Here is a 12,040-nt window from a genome sequence, read left to right as displayed (position 1 = left end):
TCCGACGGTGTTAGAGCTTTCAAAATAAAAGTGGCTTTGATCTATCGTGTTCCTGAAAAAGCCAGTAACTATCCGGTGCAGATGTTGTGATAAAAAGTCAAAGTAATTTGTGTGTTTAAATGCTGTGTGAAAACTGCCTGTGATTTAGTCTGACATTAAGGAAACTCACACCAAGTGTTTTTCCCCATTAACATTAGGAGCTGATAAATTTTTCACAAGCAACTTGGATGAAATTACTAAAAGCTTAAGAGCCATTCAATTTTACTTTAACACCCTGAACCAGATACTCAGTGATAATATGAAAATGTAAGTCACTTTTAGAGGATGCCACTAGCTTTCTAATCTAACTTGTGCCGCCTCCTTTGTTATGCTTTGTAACCTCCTGCTGGTCCAGGGTCTAAAAATGGAACAGAAATGCTGTTGGTGTAGTTTCCTCTAAAGCTGAGTGAGTTCATCTGGAGCCCATTATGACTTGTTATTATAAGTGTGTGGAAGCATAGGAAAAGAGCAAATGGTTTAACCTTCTTCTCTGGGCTCTCCACCAGCTGCCACTGGTTGCTCTTGATCTGCTGCAGCTCATCAAACTTGGCAGTGACGTCATCGATGGAAAGTTGCAAAAGGTCCCAGAATCCAGCCAGGTCCTGAGATGTGGGTCTGGGCATGGCACTGGGGTCCTAAAGAGACGGAGGGGCTTATAAAGATGTGCATCAAATCCAGTGTTCAAAAGTCCACCTTGTTTCTGGGACTTGCCGTTACTCAAAGCTACACTTGAACCTCACCACTTTGACCACTGTGTGGCAGTATAGCACCAACATTGGCTCATGACCTCAGCTGGCAGTTTTTGAGAATTGTTTTTTCTCCATTATTTGCTTAAGCGATTACTGTGATAAACAAGTCGCATATGTGCAGAATGCTGAAGACACGGAAGCAAAGAGATACACTGTTACAAAATTGTTGTGTTTTTCTTTTTGTAACAGCATCGATTTTGCCTGCCTGAGTGTTTTTCCAGAGAGATTTAGTTTCTGTGTTCGGACAGTACCGTAATGTAATTATTATCTAAGAAGATTACATTTCATGTTAAAGAGAAACCTGGTACACACTGCTGCTGTATTTCTACATATATGCACATCTGGATGTTGCTTGCACATCACAGCTCACAAAATTAAGCAGATAGAGCCTCATTACTTCAGACACCACACAGAGAATGAGTGTGTGCTGACATCAAGAAAAGGTCTGTCAAGCCAAACTTCAAAAGCAAATTCAGAGCTTTTTATAGATACAAAATGCAGTTCTTCCTCCATCCAGCAGGTGAAACAGATCCATTCTCCCATTCAGACACGTCTGAAAGCTCAGGGCAATCTAAAGCTTGTCACTACCAATGTTAGACTTAATTCATCATCCTATTATCTGAGGGGAGAGAGGGAGAGAGAGTGGCCCAAAATCATCTAAAGAAGAGCAACACAGTGAGTTAAGAGACAAAAAAAACCCCCAGCAGAAGGCAGTGAGAGAGGTGATTTCAGCCACCTCCACAAGGTTTTGCATTTCATTTACATTTTTGTTTTAATTATCTACGTTTTATAAAGAGGTGATTAAGTTTCAGGCTGCCTCTTTGTGTATCTGCAGAAACATCCCCATTTACGATTCTGCAATCTTTTGATATATGCTGACTCTGTAAAGTCTGCATTAGAAAAGGTATGAGTTTCCAGCAGACGTGACATGATGGCTAAACAGTGAGACAGCGTGGCAGTCCATTACTAAAACTCTGAGTTCCCATTCAGACTGCTGTCTCTGTGCATTAATGGATAGCCTCAACACAGGTGCTGCTTCCTATTGGAATTCCCCTTTCGTTTACTGCGGGGTCAATAGCTGCAGAGAGACTGCTTCGCTATCGATCTCTGTGGTCTATTTCTGGAAAGCACACAAGTGCAGCGTCAGGCCAAGCGCCTTCTCAAAGCGCTGAGAAAAAGGAGCCAATCAACAAGTTTACCCCTGACCTTTTGCGTGTTTTTGTACAGCATGTTGAAACAGGGATTTTGTCTGAAAGACATGCAGTACTCACCAGATTCTGCTGGCATAGCCAGTAAAACTGCTGAAACTTTTGAGACATTAATAACTGAGCACTCCCAACTGCACTTCGGATTTTTCCTAGGACTGGACACGTACACAAGCACAGAGAGAGGGAGAAAGAGAGAGTGCTTTATTACAGACAGCTTGGCAAAAGCCAACATGGTGAGCAATATCTTTCGGTCATTCACAAGAATCCAATCTGCTCACAAAATGCCTGTCACAATTCAGTATTCTCATTTTCAATGACAGCTATTACTGAGAATGTTCGGCTTGGCTATACTGCTATAAAGTCTGCAAAAAGAACATTCAAAGAGTAAATGTCATGAAAGCATTGAAATCCCGCAACAAAAGCACTGGATTTGACAAAAGTGTCCTTTCCATCAGTACACTCACTCTCCTCTGACAGGTCATGCTCCTCTGCCTCTGCCTCCATCTCTTTGCACCATGCCTCCAACCGCTTGGTCTCGTTGTGAAGGAGCTGCATAAACCAGCTGCCGTCCCTGCGGAGGGGGGTTACTCGGCCTGTGTCGGTGCTCTCCAGGCTGGGTTCAACCAGCCAGGGTTCAGGCTGCGGGCTGGGTGGCCCACTGGAAGGCCGGTAGTCCTCCCTGTAACTGAAAAGGCCCTGTGTGCGCACCGTACGGATCGCTCCATACTGTGTTGGCGTGCTGGGCTCAGAGTGGCGGCCGAAGGCACCACCGAACTGCAAACCTTTATCCTCCATGGAGGGAAATCCCTCCAACTCCATGTCTGCTTGCACTGCAGTGGTCACACTGTTGGAGCGCTTGAACCTCCCATGCCTACCAGGAACACAATGAAATGTAAAGACTCTAACTGAGATTTTAAAAAATGCACTGTGACACTTTCCTTCATCTCTGCTACATACCGTTTTTTATCCTCCACCTGGATCCCTATAGAATGGAACTGAGGAAGGCCTTTAGTGTCAGTCTCAGAGTCTGTCACAGTTTCCACCTGATAAATGCAACAAGAGAACACTGAAATTTACAGACACGCCAAAGTACAGATGCACATTTTTAGCACCTAAAAGAAGTTTGACATTGAGATGTTTGTTACATACTGCCAAGTATAAAAAAACCCAACTTACGTGTAAGAGTAGCTTTACATTATCAATTTACATTATCACTGATTGATCGGCTGATTCAGATCTGCAGTTTTCTATTTACCACACTGAGCTTGATGGCATTGACTCAGTGTAAGCCTGACTTAAGAGTCATTTTACACAATCGAAATGTCAGGTGTGCTGTGGGATTTGGTATATCTCTGGCCTACAAAACACCTGCCACGCCATGACTTTCTTGCCATATTTGACCCACACAACATTTGCCAGAACTGTAACTGAGTCATAAATGCCATAAAAGTGCCATAAGTAGAACTTAGAGCTCAAATGTGCCTAATTTCTGATACAAAAAGCACCATAGGGATATATGACCTGTTTGTAATTACAGTACATGATCTATGTGATAAAATTGGTTACCCCTAGAAATTTGCACAGGTCCCAGAAAAAGTTGAATTTTATCCAGGAGTTTGGCACTTCTTGAGCAACAAACTATGCAATAGAAAATCATCTAGTTTACATTAGAGTCCTGGTAGACACATTTTCATAGAAAATATGTGGAAATGCCCACAGGTCCAAAATAAATACAGTCTGCAAAGGAATTCTTGCAATGGAGTGGAATGTGGACACTTGCCTTCAGGGCTAGCTAAGCCAGACAGTACATAAAACAGAGACCTTCTTTATCTCACAGCAGACCTCCTTGTTTAAGCAGTAACATGATGGGAGCTACCTCAGCCGGTAGTGAAGGTGTGTTCAAGAGGTGAAAAACATAAATCACCAATTTATCCTTGCTGCTGGGTTCTTTTAATAAGCCCTCAGTAGTCTTGACATATGTAAAGGTCAACAAGACTCCATAGCCATGCACATTTGGGTATTAGTCACAATGAAAGAAAAATGACACATTGAACTAGTGCGGACACTTGTAGTTTGTCAGTTCAGCATTTTAATGTCTCTGTGCCCAGAGATGTATTAAAAAAGATCAGTTATTTATACATTTTGACAAAAATCATAGAAGCCAAAATGCCATCGTAATTTTCATTCTCTGAATCATGACCCAAGTTTATACGATTAAGAGCAAAGAGTGGAGATTATACTGAATGTCTGATTCACATTGGCGATCTGTTTATCAAAATGAGAAGTAGCCTTTCAGCCAGGACAGAACAAAAGAAGACAAATGGGACCTTCCTGGCACTTGGTGTAATCAGGGGAGTGGAGGGAGGTGGGGTTTAGCAATAGAGGCGAAAGAGGAAGTGAGTGGCCCGCGGTTATGTTGTTACCTGTATCCCAATAGAGGAACGTGGGGTTTTGAGGTACTCCTCAGCCTTGGACACCAGCACTGCTTTGTCGCATGTCTGGACCGAGGTGTGGCTGCCTAACGATGCATGCCTCTTGCTTGCTGCTGACTCCATGGCCATGGTAACCGCCTTGGTGCTGTCCAGGCTGTCCATGGAGCTGTAGATGGGACGGCCGAGACTGTCTGTGGTCCACAGACCACCCCGTGGATGCCTGCCCTCATGGTAGGCATCTTGGGTGGACTCTGTACTGCTCTGGGCTGTTACAGAGATAAGAGGCTTGGTGGTGGTGCGCGGGGGCACAGGAGGTGGAGTCTTCTTGTAACTGGGAGGATATGATACCGCTGGATAGCACAAGCAAGATGAGAGGACGAGGACAAGGCAAGACAAGGGTAGAGGATAAAAACAAAAAATAACATGAGAATGATAAATGTGGCCAAAGCTGACGAGTGTGTGATAGAGAAGCTTCATAGCTTGATGAGAGATTAGGCATTAGGGCACTTAAAGGGAGGGAAATGTCATTAAGGTAGAAAGCATCAGCAGCTTTGTAATATGTCTGTGTTTATTGGAAAGTACAATGAAGGATTATGGGAAGATTTTTGGTCTTTCAAGTGCAAATGAGAATTTGATGGTAATCCATCCAGATGGACCTCACTGCAGAATTGGAAACATACCAATTTCACTTGCTTTGCAAAGGCATATTAAAACACCTAAGATTTAGTTGTTCAGCATAGAAATTTTGATGCCATTCAATTTGTAGGAAAATAGTCTTGGCAGAAAAAGCATAGTTCAATTTAGTTAAATATATATAATATCCTCTTTCAAGTATGATCTCCATGGTAAATGTAGATACTATCGATTTGTTTGCATATATACATTTTACATTTTATTAATTGGATGCTCTGGTTTTTGTTTTAGTAATACAATTCAAGTAGAAGTACTATGAAACTCCCTACAGTTACCTACTTTAGCCTGACTGGATCTATTAGTGAAATCTTTCTTTAATTATATATTGTTTTATACATACCAGAGAGTAATCATGTTCCTTAATTTTATAATGGCATCTATCTGTAAAACCCTAGTTAATTAAAGCCTAAATCCAAAGGTTGCTCCATAAATTAAGCTTGAGTTTAATGGGCCCTCGAAACTGGTATTTTTTTTACCACCAAACAAAGCCCTAAATCAACCAGTGACTAGATTAAGACTGACAAAATCACAGCTTGAATAATTATAAGCTATATCGAGAAAAAGCCATTGTGCCCCATTTGAAGCATCACTCATTCACCTCTGCAGCGCTTTTGATGCACTTTGAACATCTCCCACTCAGGCACACATAGAAAAATATGCTAGTCTTCAGTAGCATACTGCAGGAATTTCATAGCAAGCTTCAGATGTTGACTCTACACTGACATAGAAAGGTGCAGACTGTTTCTAACATAGCAAAATTACACAATCAACTTTTGATTGCAGGTAATTACATGCAATATGTAATAAAAAGCCACACTGAAACCTGTTCAACCAAACCTAGTCACAGATTTGACTTCCTTCCAACTGGAGTTCTGTAAGACACAGCAGGTGAGTACCAAAATATAAAGAGCACAGTGACTCAGACAGCATGCAACTCAAAGCTTTCTATTTTTGTATCCTGGATTTGTTTGACTTACTGAAAGAAGCTGAAAATGTCACAGATTGCTTGGTACCAGAAACAAGCTGAATGATACAAATGTCTGAATGTCTCTACTCTACTGTCTGTATTTGTTTACTGGCACAATTATGTCGCCAATGTATCATTTTCAAGTCAGTTCGTTAATTAGATTTTTAAATAAAATATTAAAGATGCTCATTGGCTGTTTATTTTTGAAGATTTCTTTTTAATCCAACAACTGAACATAACACTACATTAGAAGGAAGTTAAATAAATATAAAGTACAGATCGTTTACACAGTAGCCTTTAATAGTAAGACTATGAACTTAAATAGATCAACAGTCTTCACTAATCTCATCTATAATATCTATTATTACCAGCTAGACCAAGTCAAATGTTTAATTCTTATTTTCCTCACGATATTTTCAAAGATATGTGAAGCAAATCCCATTTTATTTCTTGTACATCAATCCTAAATGTATGTATTTATATATACAGCGCTACTACAGGTAACTTTTTGGTAAATCACTTGGGACTGTTAGGGTCCCTGGGTCGTTGACCCAGTGTTTTGTGTTTTTGGTTCTTTGATTTTGTTATTTCATTATATTCTAGCTTTGCTTTACGGGTTTTTGGATTATTCTTAGTTAAGGTTCTCTGGGTGGGGTTTGGTTAGAGTTTTAGTGTTCTGGTTTTCTGTCTGTGTAATCCTTAGTTGCTGTCTCCCCTGTCTGCCCTGGTCCCACGTCTCTGTTCCCTCTGTTGTAGTGACTGCATGTGAGTCTGTGTCTTTTGTTCAGTCTCTGTTATGTTTCCTGTTTTACTTTGAAAGTCCATGTCTCATGTTAATGTGTCTGGTTTTGCTTCCTTTGTCTCGTTAGGCCTGATTTGCCCCAGCTGTGTTTCCCTCCTGTTACTCATTCCCTGATTGCTCCCTCTGTGTATTTAAGCCCTGTGTTTCTCTGTGTCTGTGCTGTGATCTACCGTTTATTTTGCTGTGTGTTTTGTCAGTCTGCCGGTGTTAGTTTATTTTGATTTTTTCCAGTTATGTTTGAGATCAACATTAAAGCTGTTTCGGTTTAAGTTTGTCTCTGGAGTCTGCACCTTGGGTCCTATTCCTGTCTGCACACAGCCGTCACTTAACAGGGACACTGTTTGAAACATCAGCTCTTCCACATTTTTTCATATGAGCAGTGTTTAAGTCAACTGGGCCAACTATTTAGCAAAAATGGGCCACTCATACAGTGGTTCAAATCTGCTGAACGGCTACCCTGCGGTACCCCTGAGCAAGGTACTGTCCCTACACACTGCTCCCCGGGCGCCCAATGGCTGCCCACTGCTTCACTGAGTGAATGGGTTAAATGCAGAGAGGAATTTCCTCAAGGGGATCAGTAAAGTATACTTTCTTTCTTCTATACTGCAAAGTAGACATTTCCAATGAAACAAACTGACTTAAGACTGAATCTTGAGATCAGTTTGATTGTATAATGTAAAAATGGAACATTGCATTTAAATGTAATCAAAAGGATGAATAAATAAGTAATGCATAAACAAATAATGTAACAATCACCTGTCATCACCTCTTCATTATCAGCTCCTGGTGGAGGGCTCCACCATGAAAAGATTCATAACAGCAAAACCCCAGTAAACATGGAAATTTAAAGAGGCTAACAAAGGTAAAGTGGGTAAAGCTAAAGCTAGCCACAGCTAAGAGCCAGTAAACAAGCTAGCAGCCTTGATAGCAGTGAAAGGAACAAGGAAAATTATGGAGACGAGGGGAAAAAGGGAAAATGCTGGATGTTGTGCTGGAATTATAAACTGCAAAAATCATGTAAGTGTCTGACATTTATTTTGTCATTTAAATCCACTGCATCTGCTTTTGGTTAGTAAGCTAAAACCTGTCAAGTAAAGGCGGATGTGCAGCAACGATCCTATAACCTACTCTCGTTTGGTGAAAGTTGTTATTTTCTACATTTTTAGTGAAGTATGGTTTAGTCACTCCTTTTGGAGTTCAAATTAAATTGATTAACTACATTGCTAGTTGAGGTCAGCTACCATAACTACCTTCTTTTATTTGTTACAGCTGTTGTGTACAGACTAGGAATCAGCGGCTAACTCACAACACAATTAGCTCTCTGGTTTGTTCTTCACATCGTGTTTCCTTCTGTTTCTTCAGCTGTATTGCAACTTCATTTCAGTTTAACTGTATTCATTTTGGAATGATTTACATTAAAAAGAAAGCATACAGTCTTGTAAGAGAGAGTCTGCCTGTCTGTAACAGAAAATATTTGCATCAATAACCTAGCACAAAAGCAAGCAATACTACTGTATATGTTGAATAATGTTCATTTTCCCAACCCTATTACAGACCTACTAAAGACAAAAAATGCTAATGCATTGAGGAAGTTGTTAGAATAAATCTGCATTTTTGTTTGTGTTACAGTCTCTAAATGCAAAAGTACATTTAAAGTTATCAAAGCTGTTAATTTTGCCCAATGGTGGTCTTCACCGAGTCTCCAACATTCTTGTAAGAGTAGGAATGACCACTGTGTTGTTTTTGAATAACCAAATAACTGAGCAATCATATAGTTTGCTGCAGATGTAATGACTGTACACCCACAACAGTGTAATGAAAAAGAAATTAGCCTGTAAGTTGAGTCAGCACTACACAGCTGTGCTGCAGTTCATTCATGTACATCATGATTGTCTGAATGAACTGACATTTGGAAACAGATTTGTTGCCCTCACATTTACAGTTATGCACTGGACAAAATTATTGAATAATTTGCTTAGGTTAACGTTGTTTAGTGAAGACATTTAATTTGCTGACTCTACTTACACTGTCACCACTTAATAGGCTTCTGAGAGTATTGTCCTACTTCAGTGTGGGGAGGGGGAATCACAACATATTGCTGTAACACCTACTGGACACCAGATGTCCCCAATGTAGACTGTACTGTACTTTCCATGTTTTCCATCTGTTAGTCTGGAAATTTTATGAATGAAATTTTACGTGTGTCTCTGACATGTACTGTATGTATGTTTTATGAATTTCCTTATTTTAGTAATATCATTATAAGAGTTGTTTTTCAGTTGGAATATCTGTGAGAGGCATTCACCTGTGAAGCATAATGCTATAGTCCTGTAAAACCCACTGACAAGTGCTTATTTTTTTCACCTGCAGTCATGTAAAAAAAAAGGTTTTCACAGGAATCTAGCAGTTCTGTGAAAAACGAAGTACATCCCATGATTCAATAACTTTTACAGTCATCTTCAACATCAATTACTTGAAATAATAATTTTCTGTATGATTTCATCAGTCTCTCACAATGTTGTGGAGGACTTTCGGCCCACTTCTCTTAACAACGTTGCTTCAATTCATTGAGGTTTGTGTGGATTTGATTATACTCAGCTCTCTTTATGCTCAGCATTTCTATCAGGTTGAGGTCTGAATTTTGACCTGGTCATTGCAACAGAGGAGTTTATGGTCAACTTAGTGACTGCAAGGTGCCAAGGCAAAACAAGCCTAAATTATAACTACTCCACCACCATAATTGACAGTTGGTATGAGGTTTGTGTGCTCATATGCTGTTTTTGCCAAATATGGCATATTATGACCAAACATCTGTCCGAAGGACATTGCCCCAGAAGTCCTGTGGATTGTCCAGATCCACGCTGCCATGTTCTTTTTAGAGAGACAGGGTTTTCATCTCCAACTCAAGATGTAGCATTGTGTTTTTCTGAGCTCTACCCAGTCTGACCTTTGGGTGAATTTACTGGGATGATCATTCCCAGATTGTGGCTTTGCCTTAACACACAGCACAATGCTTTACACCAGCAAACTGCCAAAATTTACAACTGGTCACACCTGCTGATGAGCAATAATCAAATGCATTCAAATAGCAGCACCTGACTGCTACTTACCCTCTTAATTACTATGGACAGAGTAAGGGTGGATGTAGTTTTTCATAAGACTTCGTAGACCCTGTAAAATCTCTCATTTCACAGGACTGTATGTACTGAACTGAACTGACAATTTGAATTCAGAATAAGAATACATTTACAAGTGAAGTCACTCTATTAACAGTCAAACAGTCCTGCCCACCTGGCCCCCTTAGAATGAGCTGATAACAAGCAATTAATTTAGTATATTTAATGAAGCCCTGAAAATCTTTACCTGAATACTATAAAATGCTACCTTAAAGTACTACATTAAGGTTGCATTTTATGGTATGCCTACATTAATTTACAGTTTGTAGTTAGTGTCTACATGAACTGCAATCAAGTCAATTTGACATCCATCTAAAGGCAAAATATTTTTGTTCATGGCAATATTTTCTTTAATCAGATTTGACCATTATTATTATGCAGTTTTTCATTTCAACACTAGAAACACACCAATTCCATGTCTGTGACATGGAGTAACAGTAAAAAACATTGGCATTCTGGATGTTTTATCTGTTTTCTTATAATTTCACTGTGAAAACTACAAAAAGTGCATTTTGGGTATACTCCCAAGGACCATATCACCCTGCAGGATATGCGACTTCTTAAACAAAATATAGCAAATTCTACTTTTTATACATATACTTTGACACCAGGCTCATCCTTCATACTCATCCCCTTGCAGTGAATACATCTGTGTTTTATGTTGTTGTTAACAGTTTCGTCACATCAATCAAGGAATTACAGATCCTGAAGAGGTTAAGCAAAGTCCTTCCAATCACAAGCACACAAAAGCATAAACCTACAGATCCTTTTTGTTTTGCAGTTAGTCGATTTTATATAGCACAAATGCCATTTAACTTAATACTGGGTCTAGATACTTCTTCCTGCTCTTAATCTGTAAGAACAGGAACCCTCCTTGTGCAGACACTGCCACAACAAAAGACATTTATAATAGCGTGGTGATTTGACAAGTTAGGTAACTGCAGTAGAGTTTCTTGATCTAATCTCTGGTTAAAGTGGGGAGTCATTGTGTACTATGACAAAATGTGACAGCGCTGAATATAAAACACCTCTACAGAAGTCTTATCTTTTCTTACACAAGCATACTATTCAACAGAGTTAGAACAATCTCAACTCCTTCAGTAACATATACCAAAGTTCTTTGTTTAATTCACTTGTTCACTGTAACACAGCAGTTTGGGTTGGAACCATGGAGGAAACTGTAAAATTATGCTGTGACTTTTCCAGAACAGTTATGAATTTGGTGTGACTCATCAACAGGCTGGAAGGAACAACCTCGAGCTCTAAGGAAGAGGAGGGTGGAAATCTGAGGCTGGCACTGACAGAGAAGCCTCAATAATCAGTGTGGCTCTGCATTCACAAGTCTTGTCACATTTTTTTTTAATGTACTACAGGAAGTCAGAGTTTTAGTTTTTCTCAACTTAATCTTATCCTCTGTCCCACGCAGTAATACTGAGAACCAGTAGGAGTCCTTGAACACAATAAATCCCCTACCTAGAGGCAGTGACAGTGGGTTTCTCTTCTAAATACTCAGCTTTTGTTAAAAATTTGGCTAATATAGTCCAGGGAAGTATCATGTCTTTTGTTTAGTCAGTTGTGCCTGGCTGTGTTTGAATTTGATTGTTTGGCTCAGCACTGCTGCACTGGGCACTTCAGCAAATAAACCCACACGCTGTAGGTGCAGCCAAGACTAAATAGACCTGAGTGCCATGGCATAAAATTGTGTTGCTCCTCTGCTTAAATGTACAACATTCGTAGTATTACAAATAAACAGTGAAGACCCAGGTAGCTTTTCCATTCAGAACAGGAATTTTGACACATCAACAGCAAAGATTTGTCTCTGCATTTAACCACAAACAAACCAATGTAGCCTACATATCATCACCACAATCTCTATAGTTAGTTTCTATTGCCTTTTCTAAATTCTTCATCTGCACTGGAGAATGAACAGTGTGCATGACGTAGCTCCTCAGATTGCTTGAGGTGCAGTGTTAC

The 12,040-nt window shown here is 39.8% G+C and overlaps 1 protein-coding gene across 3 annotated transcripts in view; it reads right to left on the bottom strand.

Moving 5' to 3' along the window:
• The window catches only part of dlgap2b (discs, large (Drosophila) homolog-associated protein 2b), a 119,370-nt gene that overhangs the window by 9,300 nt on the left and 98,030 nt on the right, over positions 1-12,040 (bottom strand). For all 3 annotated transcript variants that reach the window (XM_085248277.1, XM_085248278.1, XM_085248280.1), the window contains 5 exons: positions 4,420-4,778; positions 2,954-3,039; positions 2,461-2,867; positions 2,060-2,151; positions 522-674 (listed from right to left, as the gene is read on the bottom strand). In XM_085248277.1, the coding sequence (XP_085104403.1) occupies positions 522-674; positions 2,060-2,151; positions 2,461-2,867; positions 2,954-3,039; positions 4,420-4,778 (1,097 nt within the window). The remainder of the gene's footprint in view (positions 1-521; positions 675-2,059; positions 2,152-2,460; positions 2,868-2,953; positions 3,040-4,419; positions 4,779-12,040) is intronic.

Source organism: Mchenga conophoros, linkage group LG15 (assembly GCF_057382185.1).
Source record: "Mchenga conophoros isolate Kocher_MC1m ecotype Shallow Benthic linkage group LG15, M_conophoros_male_GT1.1, whole genome shotgun sequence".
NCBI classification, from domain to species: domain Eukaryota; kingdom Metazoa; phylum Chordata; class Actinopteri; order Cichliformes; family Cichlidae; genus Mchenga; species Mchenga conophoros.
The sequence above is the reverse complement of the archived record's forward strand: the minus strand, read 5'-3'. Positions and strand labels throughout refer to the sequence as shown.